The 26,689-nt window shown below is 47.2% G+C and overlaps 1 protein-coding gene across 1 annotated transcript in view; it reads left to right on the forward strand.

Moving 5' to 3' along the window:
* myl4 (myosin, light chain 4, alkali; atrial, embryonic) overlaps positions 1 to 26,689 on the forward strand; it is a 27,241-nt gene extending 552 nt beyond the window's left edge. The window contains exons 2-7 of the mRNA XM_067969140.1: positions 4,487 to 4,514; positions 5,572 to 5,721; positions 9,999 to 10,172; positions 18,418 to 18,495; positions 24,097 to 24,139; positions 26,392 to 26,689. Coding sequence (XP_067825241.1) covers positions 4,487 to 4,514; positions 5,572 to 5,721; positions 9,999 to 10,172; positions 18,418 to 18,495; positions 24,097 to 24,125 — 459 coding nt within the window. The 3' untranslated portion in view covers positions 24,126 to 24,139; positions 26,392 to 26,689. The remainder of the gene's footprint in view (positions 1 to 4,486; positions 4,515 to 5,571; positions 5,722 to 9,998; positions 10,173 to 18,417; positions 18,496 to 24,096; positions 24,140 to 26,391) is intronic.

The raw sequence follows: 26,689 nt of genomic DNA on the forward strand, positions 1-26,689 counted from the left end.
TCCCTCACCCCCCCCTCTCTCCAACCCCCTCACCCCCCCCTCTCCAACCCCCCTCACCCCCCCCTCTCCAACCCCCCTCACACCCCCCCCCCTCTCCAACCCCCTTCTCTAACCCCCCCCCCCCCCCAGCCCAGGGGCAGTTGTTTGCCCCACACCCTCCTGTCCAGAGTGAGATTGACAATAAACCTGCTCTGATTTACATTCTGCTCAATCTAACTCTGGCCATCTGCGTGTTTCCTACATTCTACCGATTGATTCAGGCTGCGGTGGGCCAGGTGTTGAGGCTCTGCTCTCTAATCCACGGTCCAAAGCAGATTTCTCACTGTGGTGGGGTCCACTGAGCTGAGGAAGCAGTTGGCGAGTGTGTGTGTGTGTGTGAGGTGCCCAGCCATCCCACATCACACGGTGTGGGACACTGCAGTCCCCACACAACACCCTGGGGACAGAAACAGAAAACCAGGCAGAGAGACGGCTTTAGTCGCATCAGGCCGCCAAAAAAGAGGCAGGCCAGATAGAAAGGGCGAGGGCTGCAGATTAGGACACTGCCCCCCCCCCCCCCCTGGCCATGTGCCTCTCTCAGCAACAACCCAGCACACAGCTGGAGAGCATCTCTCTCAGCCAACAGCTGGCAGGCTCTTTCTGAAGAAGCCCTTTCTCAGTCTGGGGATTTATGTTTCCCAGGGATGTCTTTGAACTATGGGGGGCTGTGCAGTTCAGGGTTATTTTTTGCACTGAAAAACCTACAGTTCAAAAACTGAGAGAGAAATGCAATCAGACATAACTCAGGAGTGTTTTACATGACTGGGTGTTTTATCACAAACTGAAATTGCTGAAATTTCCCCCTGGAATCCTCACTAGGGACTGAGGCGAGTGAACAAAACACTTTAATGTTCCACTGTTTGGAGTTACACAGTAACCCGCACCTGGCTTTCAGAGTAAACTTCATCTCGGGCTCAGTCTGTTACTGGGCCTCTGACTGAGCGAAGGTCCCAGTTTCTCCATTGGTCTGTGTTGAATCTGTTGGGTAGGGAGGGAAACACCAGCCAGCTCTCTGCTCCTGGTCACTGTCCAGTGGCCGGAGTGGGGAAAAACACTTGTGTGAAAGTCCAGGGAAGAAAACCAAAAAAGGAGGGACAGAACTCGGAGACTGGGGGAGGGGGACGAGAGACTGGGGAGGGGGACCGGAGACTGGGGGAGGGGGAACGGAGACTGGGGGAGGGGGAACGGAGACTGGGGGAGGGGGAACGGAGACTGGGGGAGGGGGGAACGGAGACTGGGGGAGGGGGAACGGAGACTGGGGGAGGGGGAACGGAGACTGGGGGACGGAGACGAGGGGAGGGGAGGGGGAGGGGAGGGGGACGGAGACTGGGGGAGGGGAGGGGGACGGAGACTGGGGGAGGGGAGGGGGACAGAGACTGGGGGAGGGGAGGGGAGGGGGGGTCGGAAACTGTAGACAGGGGGAGGGGGACGGAGACTGGGGAGGGGAGGGGAGGAGGACCGGAGGCTGGGGGAGGGGATGGGGACCGGAGACTGGGGAAGGGGAGGGGGACCGGAGACTGGGGAAGGGGAGGGGGACCGGAGACTGGGGAGGGGATGGGGACCGGGAGACTGGGGAAGGGGAGGGGGACCGGAGACTGGGGGAAGGGGAGGGGGACCGGAGACTGGGGGAGGGGAGGGGGACCGGAGACTGGGGGAGGGGAGGGGACCGGAGACTGGGGGAGGGGAGGGGGACCGGAGACTGGGGGAGGGGAGGGGGACCGGAGACTGGGGGAGGGGAGGGGGACCGGAGACTGGGGGAGGGGAGGGGGACCGGAGACTGGGGGAGGGGAGGGGGACCGGAGACTGGGGGAGGGGAGGGGGACCGGAGACTGGGGGAGGGGGGACCGGAGACCGGGGAGGGGGACGGAGACTGTAGACAGGGGAGGGAGACGGAGACTTGGGGGGGATCGGAGACTGGGGGAGGCGGACGGAGACCGGAAGAGTGGGGGAGGGGGGACCGGAGAGTGGGGGAGGGGGAGGCCGGAGAGTGAGGGAAAGGAAGGGATGCGGGGGGGAGGGGGAGTAGTGATTGGGTGATCATGAATTAATAATGTGATTGATGATGTGATTCAGTATAGTGATTGGGTGATTATGATTAGGTGATGTCATAAATTGTAGAGATTGACTGCAGAGATTGGGTAACGGGAATTTGATTCGTGAATGTAAATTCTGTGTTACAAATATAGATTGATTTATCAAATCCACAGGCAGGATGTCACTTTAATTAAAGTATCACATTCTTGTGTGACTCTCATTTCAAAAGGCATTGTCACATTACTAAAAGTTGCTAGATTAACAGAGTGAGTTACAGGCTAGAATGTAATCGAGGGGTTCATATATAGAATAACGGATACCCGGGAGTGAGTTACAGGCTGGAATCTAATCGAGGGGTTCATATATAGAATAACGGATACCCGGGAGTGAGTTACAGGCTGGAATCTAATCGAGGGGTTCGGGGGGTTTATATATAGAATAACAGATACCCGGGAGTGAGTTACAGGATTGAGGGGATCATAGGGAATCGTGACCAATGATGATGAGGCTTGCTGGTGTTGTAATGATGTCTCTGCAGTTTGTGATTGGCTGTTGCCCAGTTGTTGCCTGGCAGTAAATGTCTGGTTTCTTTATTTGAGATATCGCTCCTTGTTTGTGCTGCACGTGGGCAGTGAGTCACCGACGGACGATCCTGTCTCTCACCATCAGCTGGTGACCGAGGTGCCAATGGTGCCATTTTGTGGGTACACTGCTCTGTTGGGAGGTTCAGTGAGCTGTACCCTGTAGAGAGAGCTGGTGAGTCTGTCCAACCCGCATAGCTCATGTCACGTCATGAAGTTTGGAACAGCCCTGTAGTCGCTACACACTGAGCCGCTCAGGATATCTGTGCTTGTGGCTCTGACCATTTATGGAGATGGTCTCAGCCACTTTGCTGTATCTGGCGTCCTTGGGAGAACACCACGCCCATCCGAGCCAGGCTCAGACCTCCAATAAGTTGGGTACGTTTCACATTACTTGCAGGCTTTTATCTGAAAGTAATGGGCAGGTTGTTGACTCGGTCGGAGTGGAATGTGGCAGCTGAAGAGGTGTTGAACCGACAGCAGATTGCAGCCTCTCCGGCCCTGGGCCAGGAATGTTGGAGCAGTATCGGACTCCAGTCTGTCAGTCAGGACCTCCTTTTGTGTGAACAATATTAGATTCACACATTATATCTCCCTCTACACTGTCCCATCAAACACTCCCAGGGCAGGTACAGCACGGGTTAGATACAGAGTAAAGCTCCCTCTACACTGTCCCATCAAACACTCCCAGGGCAGGTACAGGATTAGATACAGAGTAAAGCTCCCTCTACACTGTCCCATCAAACACTCCCAGGGCAGGTACAGCACAGGTTAGATACAGAGTAAAGCTCCCTCTACACTGTCCCATCATACACTCTCAGGGCAGGTACAGCACGGGTTAGATACAGAGTAAAGCTCCCTCTACACTGTCCCATCAAACACTCCCAGGGCAGGTACAGCACGGGTTAGATACAGAGTAAAGCTCCCTCTACACTGTCCCATCAAACACTCCCAGGGCAGGTACAGCACAGGTTAGGAACTCTCACTTCAGAGTTGGGGATCATGTACTTCGATCCCAGTCCAGCACTGAATCGAGGCTAACACTCTGTCTCGTATTTGAGGGAGTGCTGCATTCTGAGGTTCTTTCCTTCAGATGAGAGCTCTGCCTGTCCTGGCGGTTGGGATTATTGGAAGAGCAGGGAGTTCTCCTGATGTCCTCACCAACAATCCTCCCTCAACCAACACAACGCAAAACAGATTAACTGATCAATCACCTCAACAACTGCAGCCTACACGTACAGCACCTGAATATTGCAAAAAAATCCATTGCTCTTTACGGGGGAAATGAGAATTGAGCTGGGACTGGGAGAAGAGTTTGGGAAGAGCTCATAGTTAGACTCTGAGGAGGATGTTCAAAGTGTCGGAGTTTAGGCGAGGCTGAGACGTTTAGGGAGAGATCCAGTGAGTTGGTTCATAACAGTGGAGGACCTAACGATGTTGGTCCAGTGAGGGGAGGGAGGAGGAGCCGCAGTCTCAATGCGGGAGAGTGGAGGATGTGGGGCTGGAGGAGGGAGTGTTGAGACCACTGTGGGCTTTGCAAACATGTATGAGCTTTTTTAACTCTCACTACTGTCTGTGGGATCTTGCTGTGGCCAAAATGGCTGTCATCAATAAACAGTCAGTGCAGTCCAGATAAATGTTGAGATGCTTCTGAGAGATGTAATAAACGGGCTGTAGACTGACTATTTCTATCCTGTGGGGATAAGTTATCCCATCACAGAGCAGAAATTGAGCCTGAGGCCTGGTCTTGTATCACAACAGATGGACCAATGTGAGGCAGCCTGACAGGTTACGTTTCCTCTTCAATAAGACTGACTCTGTTTCTGTTTCAGATTGATTTCAACGCAGACCAGATTGAAGGTGAGCTGACTTTTTTGTTCTATAACAAACACTATCAACTCTTTGTCTCTGGATTGCGTTCTCAATCTCCTTCCCAAAGCAGCTCCCTCAGGCAAGAGGACGGGGGAAGGGAGTGGGGACCAGGCCAAAGGCTTCTCCGGAGGGAGTGAGGCCTCCCCCTGCCCCTTGAGGTGAAGTATTTCATCACCAGGTGCAGTCTGACAACACCTGCCCAGCATGACAGGGCAGCAATAAGCAGCTCAAAAGTCTCAAAGGGGGAAAAATTCATTGGCACCTGAATGGATAGGCCCAAGGCTCACCTAATATTGGGCCTAATTAACATTGAGCTGTGAAAAACAGGCCTGCTTGGCTGAATTTATGGGCCATAGAATATAAAAGTGGAGGTGTAACGGTAAGTCTATATAAAACCATAGTAAGGCCACAGTTGGAGTAGTGTGCGCAGTTTTGGGCTCAACACTATGGGAAGGATATTGAGGCAATAGAGGGGATACAATACAGATTCACTAGGATACTGCCTGGTCTGAGGAAATACAAATTCGATAAAAGACTTGAAAAATTAGGGCTGTTTTCATTAGAACGGAGGAGATTATGGGGCTATTTGATGGAGGTGTTTAAAATTATAAAGGGATGGGACAGAGTGGATAGAAGCAGACTGTGTCCAGGAGCTGAGAGTCTAGAACAAGAGGACACAGATATAAGATCAATGTAAGAGATTTAGGACGGAGAGCAGGAGAAACCTTTATACAGAGGGTGGTGAGGCTGTGGAATACATTAGCAGAGTTAGTGATTGAAGCAGAGATCGTGTCAGCGTTTAAGAACAGGTTAGAAAGTGGTTGAAGGAAAAGGGGGATAAAGGGATTGGGAACTGGGTGGATCCAAGGGATTAGGATAGTGCTCATGCGCAGGATAAACACCAACATGGACTGGATGGGCCTAACGGCCTCCCCACTTCCCCTTATACTAACCACACCCCTCCTTAGACTGTGTCTGGTTGATGTCGTGCGGCTCCCTCAGGTGTCGAGTGTAACAATCCTATCACTCGTGTCTCTAATTTCAGAGTTCAAAGAGGCTTTCGCCCTTTTCGACAGGACCCCCTCCTGTGAGATGAAGATCACCTACGCGCAGTGCGGTGACGTCATGCGCGCCCTAGGACAGAACCCCACCAACTCCGAGGTGATGAAACTGCTCGGCAAACCCAAACCAGAAGGTGAGCATTGGGGACTGGGCCTGCACCAATCTCCAGGGACCATTCAATCCGCCTTACAATACGGACAGTAATCAAGCAGCAAGAGCGGTGGTGGCTGAGACACACGGGGGTCATGGGGTGATGGGCCGTGGAGCTCCTGGGGTCACAGTTGTGTTGGATCCATGGAGTGGTGGGCCGTGGGGTCACAGTAATTCCATATGCTCTGAGCTTCTGGTTTGAGGGGTTCCGATCCAGATCACTATCCAATGATCGCTGACAGAAAGTGTCACATGAGGACAGCATCACTGTAATGCCCCCCATGATCAAATATCCTGCCCATACTCACTGTATGGATTCACACCTTTTATTCATTCTTAGGATGTGGGCATCACTGGCCTGGCCAGTATTTATTGCCCATCCCTAACAATTGAATGACTTGCTAGGCCACTTCAGAGAGCAGTTAAGAGTCAACCACATTGGTGAGACTAGAATAGGCCAGACTGGGTAAGGATGGCAGGTTTCCTATAGGACAATAATGAACCAGTTTGGTTTTTGACAACAATCAGACAGCTTCATGGTCACTTTTACTGAGACCAGCTTTTTATTTCAAAAAATTATTCAAATTCTCAAATTTCCATGGTGGGAATTTGAATTCACATTCTCATTGGGTCATTAGTCCAGGCCACTGCATTTCCAGTCCATTAATGTAACCACCACCACCATACCTCTTAAGAATGCCCATTTGGACAAGCTACTGGGAGGCATTTGGTGTCAATGGAATGGACTTCAACAAAGCACAGCATAAGGGGCAGGGACATAGCTGGGGTAAAAGACACAGGCACATACACACACACACAAACACTCATGCATACACACATAGGAACAGGAGTAGGCCATTCAGCCCCTCAAGCCTGTTCCACCATTCAATGAGATAATGGCTGATCTGTATCCTAACTCCATATCCCCTAAACCCTTGACTAGCAAAAATCTCAGATTTAAAATTATTAACTGAGCTAGCATCTACTGCTTTTTTTTTTGGAAGAAGTGTTTCCTAACTTCTCTCCTGAATGGCCTGGCTCTGATTTTAAGGTTGTGTCCCCTTGTCCAAGACTCCCCCACCAGCAAAAAAAGTTTCTCTCTCTCTCTCTCTCTCTCTACACTATCAATTCCTTTCAAAATCCTAAAAAGCTCAATCAAATCACCCCTTAACCTTCTATATTCCAGGGAATACAAACCTAGTTTATGTAATCTCTCCTCAATCTAACCTTTGGAGCCCTGGTGAATCTGTGCTGCACTCCTTCCAAGGCCAATTAATCCTTTCTAAGGTGCAGTGCCCAGAACTGTTCACAGTACTCCAGATGTGGTCTAATCAGGGCTTAGTATCACTGCAGCAAAACCTCTTCCCCTTTATATTCTAGCCCTCTAGTTATAAAGGATAACATTCGATTAGCCTTTTTGATTATTTTTTTGTACCTTACTACTACATTTTAGTGATCTACATGGATCCCTAAATCTCTTTGGATCTTCACAGTTCCTAGCTTGTCACCATTTAAAAAATTCTCAGATCTATCTTTTTTGGTCCAATTACCTGCATTGAAATCAGTCAGTTTCACCCACTCACTTAATCTATCAATGTCTCCTCGTAATTTTATGCTCCCATCTACACTACTTACCAATCACCTACCCACCAATCTTTGTCATCAGCAAATTTGGATATCTAGCTCCCTATTGTTTTATCAAAGTTATTATTAAATGCAGCACAGATCCTTGTGGGACACCAAGTCACTTCCTTCCAATTCATATACATACCCACTATCCCTACTCTCCCATCTTTCCCCTAACTAGGTCAATAATTTGCCTGTATTTCCATGAGCTTTAATTTTAGCTAATGGGCTCTTATGTGGAATCTTATCAAATGCCTTCTGTACACACATGTACATACACACCTATGAACACATTCATAATTAAATACCAAGGCAATCACACACTAACAAGGTGAAGCAGGCCCAGCATCCAGTGGCCAATTAGACACACAGACTAGAGCATAACATTTAAAACAAGTGAGGTTTATTCACCCACAGCAGTTGTGTCTTTTAGTGCCAATATTAAACACACCAGTGACCAGGATTACTTTCCACAGATACTCACTCTTATCCCCAGCTGAACCATTTCCCTGCCTTTTATCCTTCAGGCTGGGCATCCTTCCTGATTGACCTTAATTGCCTTTAAATATTTCTTAAAGCTATACTGCCTTGTCTTGGTCATTCTGACATTTTATACAATTTCTTAAAGCTGTACCCCTATAGCGGATACAGAGCTCTCAAAAGCCTGTGGCTCATATATCGTCCCTCTCTCACTCTGTTACAACACATATGTGAGCACTCACCCCCATGAGCACATGTACAGCCACATTACTCTCCGTTGGAATAGGCCTTACGGTATCTTAACCTGTGTTCAGCTCACCTCCAGAATCCCCTTCAGGTGCAAGGAGCTTTGTGTTTCTCCCACTCATGTCAGACACTCCCTGTATATGATCCAATCACAACAGGATGGGGCCAATTAGGGACCATAAAGGAGATCTACACATGGAGGCAGAGGGCCTGGCTGAGGAACTAAATGAGTACTTTGCGTCTGTCTTTACCAAGGAAGAAGATGCTGCCAGAGTCACAGTAAAAGAGGAGGTAGTTGATATAATGGATGGGCTAAAAATTGATAAAGAAGAGGTACTAGAAAGGCTGGCTGTACTTAAAGTAGATAAGTCACCCGGTCCAGATGGGATGCATCCGAGGTTGCTGAGGGAAGTAAGGGTGGAAATTGCAGAGGGGGTGGTGCCAGAGGACTGGAGAATTCCAAATGTTACACCCTTGTTCAAAAAAGGGTGTAAGGATAAACCCAGCAACTACAGGCCAGTCAGTTTAACCTTGGTGATGGGGAAACTTTTAGAAACGATAATTCAGGACAAAATTAATAGTCACTTGGACAAGTGTGGATTAATAAAGGAAAGCCAGCACAGATTTCTTAAAGGCAAATTGTGTTTGACTAACTTGATTGAATTTTTTGATGAGGCAACAGAGAGGGTTGCTGAGGGCAATACAGTTGATGTGGTGTATATGGACTTCCAAAAGAACTTTGATAAAATGCCATAAAATTGTCAATAAAATTGAAGCCCACGCACTAAAAGGGGCAGTGGCAGCATGGATAGGAAATTGGCTAAGTGACAGGAAACAGAGAGTAGTGATGAACGGTTGTTTTTCAGACTGGAGGGAGGTGTACAGTGGTGTTCCCCAGGGGTCGGTACTAGGACCACTGCTTTTCTTGATATATATTAATGACTTGGACTTGGGTGTACAGGGCACAATTTCCAAATTTGCAGATGACACAAAACTTGGAAGGGTAGTGAACAGTGAGGAGGATAGTGATAGACTTCAAGAGGATATAAACAGGCTGGTGGAATGGACGGACACGTGGCAGATGGAATTTAACGCAGAGAAGTGTGAGGTGATACATTTTGGTCGGAAGAGGCAAAATAAACTAAAGGGTACAATTCTAAAGGGGGTGCAGGAACAGAGAGATCTGGGGGTATATGTACACAGGTCGATGAAGGTGGCAGGACAGGTTGAGAAAGTGGTTAAAAAAGCATACGGGATCCTGGGCTTTATAAATAGAGGCATAGAGTACAAAAGCAAGGAGGTTATGTTGAACCTTTATAAAACACTGGTTCGGCCAGTTCTGGGCACCGCACTTTAGGAAAGATGTGAAGGCCTTAGAGAGGGTGCAGGAATGATTTACTAGAATGGTTCCAGGGATGAGGGACTTCAGTTTTGTGGAGAGACTGGAGAAGCTGGGATTGTTCTCCTTTAGAGCAAAGAAGGTTGCGAGGAGATTTGATAGAGGTATTCAAAATCATGAAGGGTCTAGACAGAGTAGATAGAGAGAAACTGTTCCCATTGGCGGAAGGGTCGCGAACCAGAGGACACAGATTTAAGATGATTGGCAGAAGAACCAAAGGCGACATGAGAAAAAACTTTTTAATGCAGCGAGTGGTCAGGATCTGGAATGCACTGCCTGAAAGGGTGGTGGGGGCAGGGTCAATTGTGGCTTTCCAAAGGAATTAGATAGGTACCTGGAGGAGAAAAATTTGCAGGGCTACGGGGAAAGAGTGGGGGAGTGGGACTAACTGGATTGCTCTTGCAGAGAGCAGGTGCAGGCTCGATGGGCCGAATGGCCTCCTTCTGAGCTGTAACCATTCTATGATTCTATGAACAGGCTGAGTGACCACCTGTTTGCCTCCCTCATAGAAATGAACCAGAAGATGTTGGATTTTGAGACCTTCCTCCCTATGCTGCAGCACATCTCCAGGGGCAAGGACCAAGGCACCTTCGAAGACTTTGTTGAAGGTTTGAGAGTCTTTGACAAGGAAGGAAATGGCACTGTCATGGGGGCTGAGCTACGTCATGTGCTTGCTACATTGGGTGAGTCGCAGAGTAACACTTCCGTTTGAAGGTGGAGGTGGGCCAGGGGGTCTTTTCATAGCCTGCGGGGGGTCCGGATATTGATATTAGATTATTATTGGGGTTTGATTTCCTTCAGGTAACTGTCCAGAAAGTGACACTCACCAAACCTCTTCCCTCTGCCTCTCTCCCGCTCTTCTTATTGGGGTCTGTGTGGCTGTTTTCCCCTGTTAAATAAACCACAGTCACCTTCTTAACTAACTGACTACTTCTGATGTTCCTGAACCTTCCAACACCACTCAAGTGAGCAGTAAATACCCTCTGAAGGAACAGGAACCCCTACAGCCCATCACTGCCAGTTACATGGCACCCTGGCGCTGACTGGCCTCACCCTAAAGTCAGCTTGGAAGACAGGGCAAATATGTAAGAGCAAGGCTGGATGGCATCTATTTTAATGCAAGGAGTCTTGCAAATAAGGTGGATGAACTGAAGGTGTTGATAAATACATGGGAGTATGATATTGTTGCTGTCACAGAGACATGGTTGAGGGAGGGGCAAGACTGGCAGCTCAATATTCCGGGGTACAGAATCTTCAGGCGAGACAGAGGGGGAGGTATAAGAGGAGGGGGGGTCGCAATATTAATTAAAGAATCAATTACTGCCATAAGGAGGGATGATATATTAGCAGGTTCCTCAAATGAGGCCATATGGGTGGAGCTTAAAAACAAAAAGGGGGCAAGCACTTTGATGGGAGTGTACTATAGGCCCCCAAAAAGTCAGGGGGAGATAGAGGAACAGATATGTCGGCAAATCTCAGAAAATTGTGCAAATAATAGGGTAATAATAGTGGGGGATTTCAACTTCCCCAATATTAACTGGGATACTCAGAGTGTAAAAGGCTTAGAGGGTACAAAATTCTTAACGTGCATCCAGGAGAGCTTTTTGAGCCAGCATGTAGAAAGTCCTACAAGAGAGGGGGCGGTACTGGACCTAATTCTAGGGAATGTGGCCGGCCAAGTGGAAGAAGTGCTAGTAGGTGAGCACTTTGGTGACAGTGACCATAATTCAGTGAGATTTAAGGTGGTCATGGAAAAGGACAGGGAGGGGCCGGAAATAAAGGTTCTAAATTGGGGGAAGGCCGATTTTAATAGGATAAGGCAGGATCTGGCCAAAATGGACTGGGATCAGCTGCTTGTAGGAAAATCCGCATCGGAGCAATGGGAGTCTTTCAGAAGGGAGATTGAGACCATACAATGGCAACATGTTCCCGTAAAGGTCAAGGGTGGTTCCAAGAACTCCAGGGAACCTTGGATGTCAGGGGATATACGAGAATGGATTAGGAAAAAAAGGAGGGCTTTTGGCAGATACAAAAGGCTAAAGACGGAGGAAACCCTAGAGGAGTACAAAAAGTGCAGGGGGATACTTAAAAAAGAAATTAGGAGATCAAGGAGGGGCCATGAAAAAACACTGGCGAGCAAAATAAAGGAAAATCCTAAGATGTTTTATAAGTATATTAAGGGTAAGAGGATAACTAGGGAAAAAATAAGGCCCATTAGGGACAAAAATGGCAATCTGTGTGTGGAGCCGGAAGATGTAGGAGGGGTTCTAAATGAATTTTTTGCATCTGTTTTCACTATGGAGAAGGACGACGTAGACATAGAAATACGACAGGGGGACTGTGATATACTCGAACATATTAACATAGAGCGGGAGGAGGTATTGGCGGTTTTAGCAGGCCTAAAAATGGATAAATCCCCAGGCCCGGACGAAATGTATCCCAGGCTACTGTGTGAGGCAAAGGAGGAGATTGCGGGGGCTCTAACACATATATTCAGAACCTCTCTGGCCACAGGGGATGTGCCAGAGGACTGGAGAACCGCTAATGTAATACCATTATTCAAGAAGGGGAGTAGGGAAAAACCGGGGAACTACAGGCCAGTGAGCCTAACATCAGTGGTAGGAAAATTATTGGAAAAAATTCTGAAGGACAAAATTAGTCTCCACTTGGAGAAGCAAGGATTAATCAGGGATAGTCAACATGGCTTTGTCAAGGGAAGATCATGTCTGACTAATTTGATTGAATTTTTTGAGGGGGTGACTAGGCGTGTGGATGAGGGTAACGCAGTGGATGTGGTATACATGGATTTCAGTAAGGCCTTCGATAAAGTCCCGCACAGGAGACTGGTCAAGAAGGTACGAGCCCATGGAGTCCAGGGTGCCTTGGCACTTTGGATACAAAACTGGCTTAGTGGCAGAAGGCAGAGGGTGATGGTCGAAGGTTGTTTTTGTGACTGGAAGCCTGTGGCCAGTGGGGTACCACAGGGATCGGTGCTGGGGCCCTTGCTGTTTGTGGTCTACATTAACGACTTGGATATGAATTTAAAAGGTATGATCAGTAAGTTCGCTGATGATACAAAAATTGGTAGGGTGGTAAATAGTGAGGAGGATAGCCTCAGTCTGCAGGACGATATAGATGGGTTGGTCAGATGGGCGGAACAGTGGCAAATGGAATTTAACCCGGAAAAGTGTGAGGTGATGCACTTTGGAGGGACTAACAAGGCAAGGGAATACACAATGAATGGGAGGACCCTAGGCAAGACAGAGGGTCAGAGGGATCTTGGTGTGCAAGTTCACAGATCCCTGAAGGCGGCGGAACAGGTAGATAAGGTGGTAAAGAAGGCATATGGGATACTTGCCTTTATTAGCCGAGGCATAGAATAGAAGAGCAAGGAGGTTATGATGGAGCTGTATAAAACACTGGTTAGGCCACAGCTGGAGTATTGTGTGCAGTTCTAGTCGCCGCACTACAGGAAGGATGTGATCGCTTTGGAAAGGGTGCAGAGGAGATTCACCAGGATGTTACCAGGGCTGGAGCGCTTCAGCTATGAAGAGAGACTGGGAAGATTGGGTTTGTTTTCCTTGGAGCAGAGGAGGCTGAGGGGGGACATGATTGAGGTGTACAAAATTATGAGGGGCATAGATAGGATGGATACTAAGGAGCTTTTTCCCTTCGTTGAGGGTTCTATAACAAGGGGGCATAGATTCAAGGTAAAAGGCGGGAGGTTTAGAGGGGATTTGAGAAAGAACTTTTTCACCCAGAGGGTGGTTGGAGTCTGGAACTCACTGCCCGAGAGGGTTGTGGAGGCAGGAACCCTCACAACATTCAAGAAGCATTTGGATGAGCACTTGAAATGCCATAGCATACAAGGCTACGGACCAAATGCTGGAATATGGGATTGGATTAGACTGGGCTTGATGGCCGGCGCGGACACGATGGGCCGAAGGGCCTCTATCCGTGCTGTATGACTCTATGACCCGCTGGCCCAGCCCATTGGCAGGTGGGCCTTTTATTACAATGGGTGGGGAAGTGTAGACACAGATGGGCCTTGGTGGGATAAGTTAGTCCCAGGCCCACCCACTCTCAGGAGAAATGCAGCAGCAGAGGAGGATAGCGTAGATTCCCCAGGTTAGCAGTCAGACTCGAGCAGCGTAAAAACACAGGCTCAGGGACACCGGCCACCAGGAGAGGCTATCGGAACAACGGTTAGAGACGGTAACATGAGCAGATGTGGAGCAAACCTTGAAATATACTGCCCTGTGTATCTGTCTCTAAAATGGTTCAACATTGGGTCTGTCGGGGTGACTGGGAGGGAGCAGGATTTACAACGAAGCAGCGAGTTGTATTGTTTGTACAATATAGAAATGATTTGCTGCGAGGTCAGGCCCTTGACTATTACCCGTCCATCGTAAGTTGGGGCCCAGACTAATCTCCATTGTTCACTGGGCGAGTATACTCGTGCAAAATGGATCAGATCACTCGCCCATAACACAGCCCACTAATACATCCACTGACTTCCTGATCTCAGACTCATCGCTGCAGAGAACCACCAAGGAACAGCCCAGGGAGGGAGACTGTTCCCAGGCCACTCGTCCACACCTAGCAGCTAACTCACGATACTAGCCCGCGGAGGCCCCTCCCACACACTGTGCATTGTTTCTGTGAAGACAAATGAGCAGAAGGGCCTGACATTTCCTGGCCGTTTGATCTACAGCTGGTGATAATTGTGTGTAACTGGGGCAGAGTTTCAGAAGTGCACTGTGACACCCAGTGTGCCCTGAGTTAATGGCTGTATGAAGCAAGTGTGCAAAACCACAGATCGTACAAGTGCAATTTGGCTGGTGAAATCAGTGCTGAGTGATCCTCACCTTCACCAAGACCGCCTACTTCCACCTCCGTAACATCGCCTGTCTCCACCCCTGCCTCACCTGCTGCTTAAACTCTCATCCATGCCTTTGTTACCTCCAGACTCGACCATTCCATTCCGTAAACTCCAACTCATCCAAAACTCTGATACCCCATCAGGATCACATCTCTCCTGCACCATCATGATAACCCCCTGCTACCCTTACTGAGGCTGATGGGTCTGACGTCCTTTCATCTCTTTCTCTGGAGTGTGTCCGGCCTGTTACTATTACCCACTCACCCTGGTAAATTCTGTACAGTCTGAAACATACAGACTTCCAGTCCACTGGTCCCATCAGCAATAACCAGTCTCCCAGATACTTCACCTCATGGCGAGGGGCTCCCAGCAGTCTCACATCTCATGTTCCCCAATAATTCATTGCAAAGAAACTCTCATGAATGGGAAATTTACTTATATAAATCCCCCAAACCCCTCGATTAGATTCCAGCCTGTAACTCACTCCCGGGTATCTGTTATTCTATATATAAACCCCCCTAAACCCCTCGATTAGATTCCAGCCTGTAACTCACTCCCGGGTATCTGTTATTCTATATATAAACCCCCCGAACCCCTCGATTAGATTCCAGTCTGTAACTCACTCCCGGGTATCTGTTATTCTATATATAAACCCCCCGAACCCCTCGATTAGATTCCAGTCTGTAACTCACTCCCGGGTATCTGTTATTCTATATATAAACCCCCCTGAACCCCTCGATTAGATTCCAGTCTGTAACTCACTCCCGGGTATCTGTTATTCTATACATAAACCCCCCCTAAACCCCTCGATTAGATTCCAGCCTGTAACTCACTCCCGGGTATCTGTTATTCTATATATAAACCCCCCGAACCCCTCGATTAGATTCCAGCCTGTAACTCACTCCCGGGTATCCGTTATTCTATATATAAACCCCCCGAACCCCTCGATTAGATTCCAGCCTGTAACTCACTCCCGGGTATCCGTTATTCTATATATAAACCCCCCGAACCCCTCGATTAGATTCCAGCCTGTAACTCACTCCAGGGTATCTGTTATTCTATATATAAACCCCCCGAACCCCTCGATTAGATTCCAGTCTGTAACTCACTCCCGGGTATCTGTTATTCTATATATAAACCCCCCGAACCCCTCGATTAGATTCCAGTCTGTAACTCACTCCCGGGTATCTGTTATTCTATATATAAACCCCCTGAACCCCTCGATTAGATTCCAGTCTGTAACTCACTCCCGGGTATCTGTTATTCTATATATAAACCCCCCCGAACCCCTCGATTAGATTCCAGTCTGTAACTCACTCCCAGGTATCTGTTACTCTATATATAAACCCCCCGAACCCCTTGATTAGATTCCAGTCTGTAACTCACTCCCGGGTATCTGTTATTCTATATATAAACCCCCCGAACCCCTCGATTAGATTCCAGTCTGTAACTCACTCCCGGGTATCTGTTATTCTATATATAAACCCCCCGAACCCCTCGATTAGATTCCAGTCTGTAACTCACTCCCAGGTATCTGTTACTCTATATATAAACCCCCCGAACCCCTCGATTAGATTCCAGTCTGTAACTCACTCCCGGGTATCTGTTACTCTATATATAAACCCCCCGAACCCCTCGATTGGATTCCAGTCTGTAACTCACTCCCGGGTATCTGTTATTCTATATATAAACCCCCCGAACCCCTCGATTAGATTCCAGCCTGTAACTCACTCCCGGATATCTGTTATTCTATATATAAACCCCCCGAACCCCTCGATTAGATTCCAGCCTGTAACTCACTCCAGGGTATCTGTTATTCTATATATAAACCCCCCGAACCCCTCGATTAGATTCCAGCCTGGAACTCACTCCAGGGTATCTGTTATTCTATATATAAACCCCCCGAACCCCTCGATTGGATTCCAGCCTGTAACTCACTCCCGGGTATCTGTTATTCTATATATAAACCCCCCCCGAACCCCTCGATTAGATTCCAGCCTGTAACTCACTCCAGGGTATCTGTTATTCTATATATAAACCCCCCCCGAACCCCTCGATTAGATTCCAGCCTGTAACTCAATCCCGGGTATCTGTTATTCTATATATAAATCCCCCGAACCCCTCGATTGGATTCCAGCCTGTAACTCACTCCCGGGTATCTGTTATTCTATATATAAACCCCCCGAACCCCTCGATTAGATTCCAGCCTGTAACTCACTCCCGGGTATCTGTTATTCTATATATAAACCCCCCGAACCCCTCGATTGGATTCCAGTCTGTAACTCACTCCCGGGTATCTGTTATTCTATATATAAAACCCCCGAACCCCTCGATTAGATTCCAGCCTGTAACTCACTCCCGGGTATCTGTTATTCTATATATAAACCCCCCGAACCCCTCGATTGGATTCCAGTCTGTAACTCACTCCCGGGTATCTGTTATTCTATATATAAACCCCCCGAACCCCTCGATTAGATTCCAGCCTGTAACTCACTCCCGGGTATCTGTTATTCTATATATAAACCCCCAAACCCCTCGATTAGATTCCAGCCTGTAACTCACTCCAGGGTATCTGTTATTCTATATATAAACCCCCCCGAGCCCCTCGATTAGATTCCAGTCTGTAACTCACTCCCGGGTATCTGTTATTCTATATATAAACCCCCCTAAACCCCTCGATTAGATTCCAGCCTGTAACTCACTCCAGGGTATCTGTTATTCTATATATAAACCCCCCGAACCCCTCGATTAGATTCCAGCCTGTAACTCACTCCCGGGTATCTGTTATTCTATATATAAACCCCCCGAACCCCTCGATTGGATTCCAGTCTGTAACTCACTCCCGGGTATCTGTTATTCTATATATAAAACCCCCGAACCCCTCGATTAGATTCCAGCCTGTAACTCACTCCAGGGTATCTGTTATTCTATATATAAACCCCCCCGAACTCCTCGATTAGATTCCAGCCTGTAACTCACTCCCGGGTATCTGTTATTCTATATATAAACCCCCCGAACCCCTCGATTGGATTCCAGTCTGTAACTCACTCCCGGGTATCTGTTATTCTATATATAAACCCCCCGAACCCCTCGATTGGATTCCAGTCTGTAACTCACTCCCGGGTATCTGTTATTCTATATATAAACCCCCCGAACCCCTCGATTAGATTCCAGCCTGTAACTCACTCCCGGGTATCTGTTATTCTATATATAAACCCCCAAACCCCTCGATTAGATTCCAGCCTGTAACTCACTCCCGGGTATCTGTTATTCTATATATAAACCCCCCCGAACCCCTCGATTAGATTCCAGCCTGTAACTCACTCCCGGGTATCTGTTATTCTATATATAAACCCCCAAACCCCTCGATTAGATTCCAGCCTGTAACTCACTCCCGGGTATCTGTTATTCTATATATAAACCCCCAAACCCCTCGATTAGATTCCAGCCTGTAACTCACTCTCGGGTATCTGTTATTCTATATATAAACCCCCCCGAACCCCTCGATTAGATTCCAGTCTGTAACTCACTCCCGGGTATCTGTTATTCTATATATAAACCCCCCCGAACCCCTCGATTAGATTCCAGCCTGTAACTCACTCCCGGGTATCTGTTATTCTATATATAAACCCCCAAACCCCTCGATTAGATTCCAGTCTGTAACTCACTCCCAGGTATCTGTTATTCTATATATATAAACCCCCCCGAACCCCTCGATTAGATTCCAGTCTGTAACTCACTCCCGGGTATCTGTTATTCTATATATAAACCCCCCCGAACCCCTTGATTAGATTCCAGTCTGTAACTCACTCCCGGGTATCTGTTATTCTATATATAAGCCCCCCCCCGCCCCCCCCGCCGAACCCCTCGATTAGAGACCAGCCTATAGTTTATGGTATTTTGATATGATCTGGCCCATAGTGGGAAATTCGAACATTTTTTTACCTGAGAGCGCAGCTTGTATTATCCACCAGCAGAGAGTGTTTGTGGTGGGACTGAGCTGAACCCTTCTGCTTTAATGATCTAACGGGTCTGTTGCCCGACAGGTGAGAAGATGTCAGAGAATGAGGTGGAGCAACTAATGGCCGGGCAGGAGGATTCTAACGGATGCATCAACTATGAAGGTGAGACCTTGTCTGGAACTCGCTCACACCTCCAAACGTCAGAGGGAGAGGGTAGTGAGGTTCACAACAATCCCCAACTTACACTCTGCTCTCTGACTCCAAGGGGGTATTATTAACCCCCCCACGACAGGCGGGAGAGAGTCGGGTGGGGGGTCACTAATAAAAAATCGGGTGACCAGACCCCAACCCACCATGAACGCTCCTGCTTCCAGTTCAACTGCACCAGGGTTTCAGGGCGTTACGATATGTAAATGAGGCTCCATTCCTGATATTTTGTCAGCCGGCCGTGATTCTCAGGGTTCAGGAAACCCGGCAGCTAAATGGAGACGAGAATAATGCCACATCCAGCAGGTAAATGCTTTTTCCAGAACTACTTGTGAGCCAAAAGGACATATAAGGGAGTCAAACTTAGTGGGAGGATAGAAGATTGGGAAGTCTTCAAAAGACAGCAAAAAGTAACGAAAGGATTGATTAAGAAAAGGAAGATAGATTATGAAAATAAATTAGCAAAAAATATAAAAACAGATAGCAAGAGTTTCTATAGTTATATAAAAAGAAAAAGGGTGGCTAAGGCAAACGTAGGTCCCTTAGAGGATGAGACCAGGAAATTAATGGTGGGAAACATGGAGATGGCAAAAATGCTGAACAAATATTTTGTTTCAGTCTTTACGGTAGAGGACACTAAGAATATCCCAACACTGGACAAACAGGGGACTCTCGGGGGGGAGGAGCTAAATACGATTAAAATCACTAAGGAATTGGTACTCAGTAAATTAATGGGACTCAAGGCGGATAAATCCCCTGGACCTGATGGCTTACATCCTAGGGTCTTGAGGGAAGTGGCAGTGGGGATTGTGGATGCTTTGGTAATAATTTTCCAAAATTCTCTGGACTCAGCAAAGGTCCCGGCAGATTGGAAAACTGCTAATGTAACACCCTTATTTAAAAAGGGTAGTAGGCAGAAGGCTGGAAATTATAGACCAGTTAGCCTAACATCTGTGGTGGGTAAAATTTTGGAGTCTATTATTAAGGAGACAGTAGCGGAACATTTGGATAAACATAATTTAATAGAACAAAGTCAGCATGGCTTTATGAAGGGGAAGTCATGTCTGACAAATTTGCTTGAGTTCTTTGAGGATATAACGTACAGGGTGGATAAAGGGGAACCAGTGGGCGTAGTGTATTTAGACTTCCAGAAGGCATTCGACAAGGTGCCACATAAAAGATTATTGCTCAAGATAAAGAATCACTGGATTGGGGGTAATATTCTGGCATGGGTGGAGGATTGGTTATCTAACAGGAAGCAGAGAGTTGGGATAAATGGTTCATTCTCGGACTGGCAACCAGTAGCCAGTGGTGTTCCGCAGGGGTCGGTGCTGGGTCCCCAACTCTTTACAATCTATATTAACGATTTGGAGGAGGGGACCGAGTGTAACATATCAAAGTTTGAAAATGATACAAAGATGGGAGGGAAAGTAGAGAGTGAGGAGGACATAAAAAACCTACAAGGGGATATAGACAGGCTGGGTGAGTGGGCGGAGATTTGGCAGATGCAATACAATATTGGAAAATGTGAGGTTATGCACTTTGGCAGGAAAAATCAGAGAGAAAGTTATTATCTTAATGGTGAGAAACTGGAAAGTACTGCAGTACAAAGGGATCTGGGGGTCCTAGTGCAAGAAAATCAAAAAGTTAGTATGCAGGTGCAGCAGGTGATCAAGAAGGCCAACGGAATGTTGGCTTTTATTGCTAGGGGGATAGAATATAAAAACAGGGAGGTATTGCTGCAGTTATATAGGGTATTGGTGAGACCGCACCTGGAATACTGCATACAGTTTTGGTCTCCATACTTAAGAAAAGACATACTTGCTCTCGAGGCAGTACAAAGAAGGTTCACTCGGCTAATCCCGGGGATGAGGGGGTGGACATATGAGGAGAGGTTGAGTAGATTGGGACTCTACTCATTGGAGTTCAGAAGAATGAGAGGCGATCTTATTGAAACATATAAGATTGTGAAGGGGCTTGATCGGGTGGATGCGGTGAGGATGTTCCCAAGGATGGGTGAAACTAGAACTAGGGGGCATAATCTTCGAATAAGGGGCTGCTCTTTCAAAACTGAGATGAGGAGAAACTTCTTCACTCAGAGGGTAGTAGGTCTGTGGAATTTGCTGCCCCAGGAAGCTGTGGAAGCTACATCATTAAATAAATTTAAAACAGAAATAGACAGTTTCCTCGAAGTAAAGTGAATTAGGAGTTACGGGGAGCGGGCAGGAAATTGGACATGAAACTGAGTTCGGATCGGTCAAGGCCCTGTGGGTGGTGGAGCGGGCCCAGGGGCTGAGTGGCCGGGTCCTGCTCGTACTTCTTGTGTTCTTTAGATTTGAGGTTAGGATCAGATCAGCCATGATCTTATTGAATGGTGGAGCAGGCTCGAGGGGCCGATTGGCCTACTCCTGCTCCTATTGCTTATGTTCTTATGTTCTTATAAAAGGAGCAGGAGTGTTTCCCCACAGCCCTTCGAGCAAACCTGCCGTGATCGGCCAACCCCCCCAACAATAAACCCACGATGTTTCACGGTCCCCCCTCTCTCCCGATTGCAGGTCTGACCCCCCTCTCCCTCCAAAGTCACGATGGTTGCCGGGGACTGTCCCCAATGTTCCCCGCCGCAGCCTTCTCCCGCTGGCTTTCCCACCCGCCAGCTGGCCTCTCAATCTGTCCGGCTGCCGGGCGGGAAACGGAGTAAAACAATGATAATGAGGTCCGCCCGTTGAATTCGGCGGGATCTCCGTGTCCCCAGAATTTCTGGGTTCACTTCCCCCCCCCCCCCCCACCCCCGCTACAGCACTCCCCCGCTCCCTCCTCGCCTCCCCGGAAATATCGGGGTCTAAGTGTCTGCACTAACACCCCTGAGGAACTCCAAATTGCGGGTCCCCTAGCAGAGATATTTGAATCACTACAGGTGAGGTGCCTGAAGATTGGAGGGTAGCAAATGTTGTGCCTTTGTTTAAGAAGGGCAGCAGGGAAAAGCCTGGGAACTACAGACCGGTGAGCCTGACATCTGTAGTGGGTAAGTTGTTAGAGGGTATTCTGAGAGACAGGATCTACAGGCATTTGGAGAGGCAGGGACTAATTAGGAACAGTCAGCATGGTTTTGTGAGAGGAAAATCATGTCTCACGAATTTGATTGAGTTTTTTGAAGGGGTAACCAAAAAGATAGATGAGGGCTGTGCAGTAGACGTGGTCTACATGGACTTCAGCAAAGCCTTTGACAAGGTACCGCATGGTAGGTTGTTACATAAGGTTAAATCTCACGGGATCCAAGGTGAGGTAGCCAATTGGATACAACATTGGCTTGACGACAGAAGACGGAGGGTGGGTGTAGAGGGTTGTTTTTCAAACTGGATGCCTGTGTCCAGCGGTGTGCCTCAGGGATCGGTGCTGGGTCCGCTGTTATTTGTTATTTATATTCATGATTTGGATGAGAATTTAGGAGGCATGGTTAGTAAGTTTGCAGATGACACCAAGATTGGTGGCATTGTGGACAGTGAAGAAGGTTATCTAGGATTGCAACGGGATCTTGATAAATTGGGCCAGTGGGCCGATGAATGGCAGATGGAGTTTAATTTAGATAAATGTGAGGTGATGCATTTTGGGAGATCGAATCGGGCCAGGACCTACTCTGTTAATGGTAGGGCGTTGGGGAGAGTTATAGAACAAAGAGATCTAGGAGTACAGGTTCATAGCTCCTTGAAAGTGGAGTCACAGGTGGATAGGGTGGTGAAGAAGGCATTCAGCTTGCTTGGTCAGAACATTGAATACAGGAGTTGGGATGTCTTGTTGAAGTTGTACAAGACATTAGTTAGGCCACACTTAATGTTCAGTTCTGGTCACCCTATTATAGAAAGGATATTATTAAACTAGAAAGAGTGCAGAAAAGATTTACTAGGATGCTGCCGGGACTTGATGGTTTGACTTACAGGGAGAGGTTAGATAGACTGGGACTTTTTTCCCTGGAGAGTAGGAGGTTAAGGGGTGATCTTATACAAGTCTATAAAATAATGAGGGGCATAGATAAGGTAGATAGTCAAAATCTTTTCCCAAAGGTAGGGGAGTCTATAACGAGGGGACATAGATTTAAGGTGAGAGGGGAGAGATACAAAAGGGTCCAGAGGGGCAATTTTTTCACTCAAAGGGTGGTGAGTGTCTGGAACGAGCTGCCAGAGGCAGTAGTAGAGGCGGGTACAATTTTGTCTTTTAAAAAGCATTTGGACAGTTACATGGGTAAGATGGGTATAGAGGGATATGGGCCAAGTGCAGGCAATTGGGACTAGCTTAGTGGTATAAACTGTGCGACATGGACATGTTGGGCCAAAGGGCCTGTTTCCATGTTGTAAACTTCTATGATTCTATAAATTCTCTATCGTTATCCTCCAGCCCACAGCTCGGGGAGATTCCGACACTGTGGTGAGTTCAGTGAGGCTGAAACCATAACGAAAAGGTCCCTTATAGACCCCAAATATATATAATAATCTATAGAACCCAGATATATACAACTGTCTATAGAAATCAGAAATATAAAATAATCTATAGAAATCAGAGGTATACAATAATCTATTGTGCCCAGATTATATACAATAATCTATGACACTCAGGTATAAACAATGATCCATTGAATCCAGATACATATATCAATCTATAGAAATCAGAGATAGACAATAATCTATAGAAATCAGAGATAGACAACAATCTATAGAACCAGAGATATACAATAATCTATAGAAATCAGAGATAGACAATAATCTATAGAAATCAGAGATAGACAATGATCTATAGAAATCAGAGATAGACAATAATCTATAGAGATCAGAGATAGACAATAATCTATAGAAATCAGAGATAGACAATGATCTATAGAAATCAGAGATAGACAATAATCTATAGAAATCAGAGATAGACAATAATCTATAGAAATCAGAGATAGACAATAATCTATAGAAATCAGAGATAGACAACAATCTATAGAACCAGAGATATACAATAATCTATAGAACCCATATATATATATACGGTGATTGATTGAAACTGTAGATATACAGCTATCTACAGAACCCAGATTATATACAATAATCCATATATATAATAAACTATAGAACCTACAGGACCTGGAGATATACAATATCTATAGAAACCAGAGATATACAATGATCTATAGGACCCAGATATCTGCAATAATCAATAGAAACAAGAGCCACACAATAATCTATATAATCCAAATACATGCAATAACCCATAGAAAACAAAATTATTGAATAATCAATAGAACCAAGAGATATGCAATAATCTATATATTAATATTTTGACAAATTTTAAAGAAATATTTTCTTCTCTATTTATCATATTGTGAAAAAGCATTTGATACTCGATGGTGACAGTGATGAGAAGCCTAGAAACAGGAAGCAGTGCGTAGACTCACTCCGCACTGGGACCGGTCTCAGTGGCTGCGATCAGATATCTGCTCCTTTAAGACCCCTTTTCTAGCCTGCATTGTTTGTAAAGATCTCCTTAATTGAACGGCAATAATTTTATTGTTTTCTTTTGCAGCTTTTGTGAAACACATCTTATCAGGATGAAAAGTTTCCAACAGGTGAGTTAAACAAAGTCAAGAGTGATTGGCTGGAGGCCTTTCACCTTGAAATCCAACGATTCAATCAATGAGACTGAGGGAATGGACGGTCAGTCTGGGGAAATGTCACACAGGAACAGCACGGACCCCTCTCTGAGGACAAGGCTAATACTAATTAAAGGGGCATTGTAGAGGGAGCTTTACTCTGTATCGAACCCGTGCTGTACCTGCCCTGGGAGTGTTTGATGGGACAGTGTAGAGGGAGCTTTACTCTGTATCGAACCCGTGCTGTACCTGCCCTGGGAGTGTTTGATGGGACAGTGTAGAGGGAGCTTTACTCTGTATCGAACCCGTGCTGTACCTGCCCTGGGAGTGTTTGATGGGACAGTGTAGAGGGAGCTTTACTCTGTATCTAACCCGTGCTGTACCTGCCCTGGGAGTGTTTGATGGGACAGTGTAGAGGGAGCTTTACTCTGTATCTAACCCGTGCTGTACCTGCCCTGGGAGTGTTTGATGGGACAGTGTAGAGGGAGCTTTACTCTGTATCTAACCCGTGCTGTACCTGCCCTGGGAGTGTTTGATGGGACAGTGTAGAGGGAGCTTTACTCTGTATCTAACCCGTGCTGTACCTGCCCTGGGAGTGTTTGATGGGACAGTGTAGAGGGAGCTTTACTCTGTATCGAACCCGTGCTGTACCTGCCCTGGGAGTGTTTGATGGGACAGTGTAGAGGGAGCTTTACTCTGTATCGAACCCGTGCTGTACCTGCCCTGGGAGTGTTTGATGGGACAGTGTAGAGGGAGCTTTACTCTGTATCGAACCCGTGCTGTACCTGCCCTGGGAGTGTTTGATGGGACAGTGTAGAGGGAGCTTTACTCTGTATCTAACCCGTGCTGTACCTGCCCTGGGAGTGTTTGATGGGACAGTGTAGAGGGAGCTTTACTCTGTATCTAACCCGTGCTGTACCTGCCCTGGGAGTGTTTGATGGGACAGTGTAGAGGGAGCTTTACTCTGTATCTAACCCGTGCTGTACCTGCCCTGGGGGTGTTTGATGGGACAGTGTAGAGGGAGCTTTACTCTGTATCTAGCCCGTGCTGTACCTGCCCTGGGGGTGTTTGATGGGACAGTGTAGAGGGAGCTTTACTCTGTATCTAACCCGTGCTGTACCTGTCCTGGGAGTGTTTGATGGGACAGTGTAGAGGGAGCTTTACTCTGTATCTAACCCGTGCTGTACCTGCCCTGGGAGTGTTTGATGGGACAGTGTAGAGGGAGCTTTACTCTGTATCTAGCCCGTGCTGTACCTGCCCTGGGAGTGTTTGATGGGACAGTGTAGAGGGAGCTTTACTCTGTATCTAGCCCGTGCTGTACCTGCCCTGGGAGTGTTTGATGGGACAGTGTAGAGGGAGCTTTACTCTGTATCGAACCCGTGCTGTACCTGCCCTGGGGGTGTTTGATGGGACAGTGTAGAGGGAGCTTTACTCTGTATCTAACCCGTGCTGTACCTGTCCTGGGGGTGTTTGATGGGACAGTGTAGAGGGAGCTTTACTCTGTATCTAACCCGTGCTGTACCTGCCCTGGGAGTGTTTGATGGGACAGTGTAGAGGGAGCTTTACTCTGTATCTAACCTGTGGTGCTTACCTCAGCATCAGACAATTTTTATACACTATTGGGTGTCAGCCTTGGCTCAGTGGGCAGCACTCTGATCTCTGATCTCTGAGTCTGAAGGTTATGGGTTCAAATCCCACTCCAGGGACTTGAACACATAATCTGGCCGACACTCCAGGGCTATACTGAAGGAGTGCTGCACTGTCAGAGGTGCTGTCTCTTGAATGATCGTTAAACTGAGACGCTTTTCAAAGAAGACCATGAACGTTTCTCCCCGATGTCCTGGCCAATATTTATCCCTCAACCAACATCACTAAAACAGATCATCTGGACATTTACCTCTCTGCTGTTTGTGAGAGACTGTTACCTCCCCACATTACAACAGTGACTGCACTTCAATGGCTGTAAAACACTTTGGGACATCCTGAGGTTGTGAAAGGTGCTACAGAAATGCAAGTGATATTGATAGGGTGAGATGAAGTAGGGAGGGAGGAGGCTCGTCTGGAGCATAAACATCAGCATGGACCAGTTGGGCCAAATGGCCTGTTTCTGTGCTGTACATTCGATGTAATTCTATGTAAAGTTAATTTGTTCGTGTTGAAGTCCGGTGTAATTGATGTCTGTGCTTCCTAAATGCTGACCATTTTTTCCCTCTTTCTGATGGTCCCAGAGAGTGAACAGTGCGATCGCCAGTGAACGAGTAACCAGGAGCAACAAGTAGTCAAACCTTTACATCAACAAGCTTTCCTGATTCCACACTGATGTCACTCAGCAAATGAGAAGCCTTTGTTTATCACCAGGCAACCTCACTCAGACCTGCCATCAGCACTGACATCAATCTGCTCTTGCTGTGTTCAGTGTTGTGTATGTGGATAAGATCCATCACACTCAGCACATCTCTGATTGTCCATCAACTTGTATTTTAATTTATATGAGTTTTTACCACAAATTAAATTCAACAAAAGATA

The sequence above is a fragment of the Heptranchias perlo genome, chromosome 30, assembly GCF_035084215.1.
Source record: "Heptranchias perlo isolate sHepPer1 chromosome 30, sHepPer1.hap1, whole genome shotgun sequence".
NCBI classification, from domain to species: Eukaryota; Metazoa; Chordata; class Chondrichthyes; order Hexanchiformes; family Hexanchidae; genus Heptranchias; species Heptranchias perlo.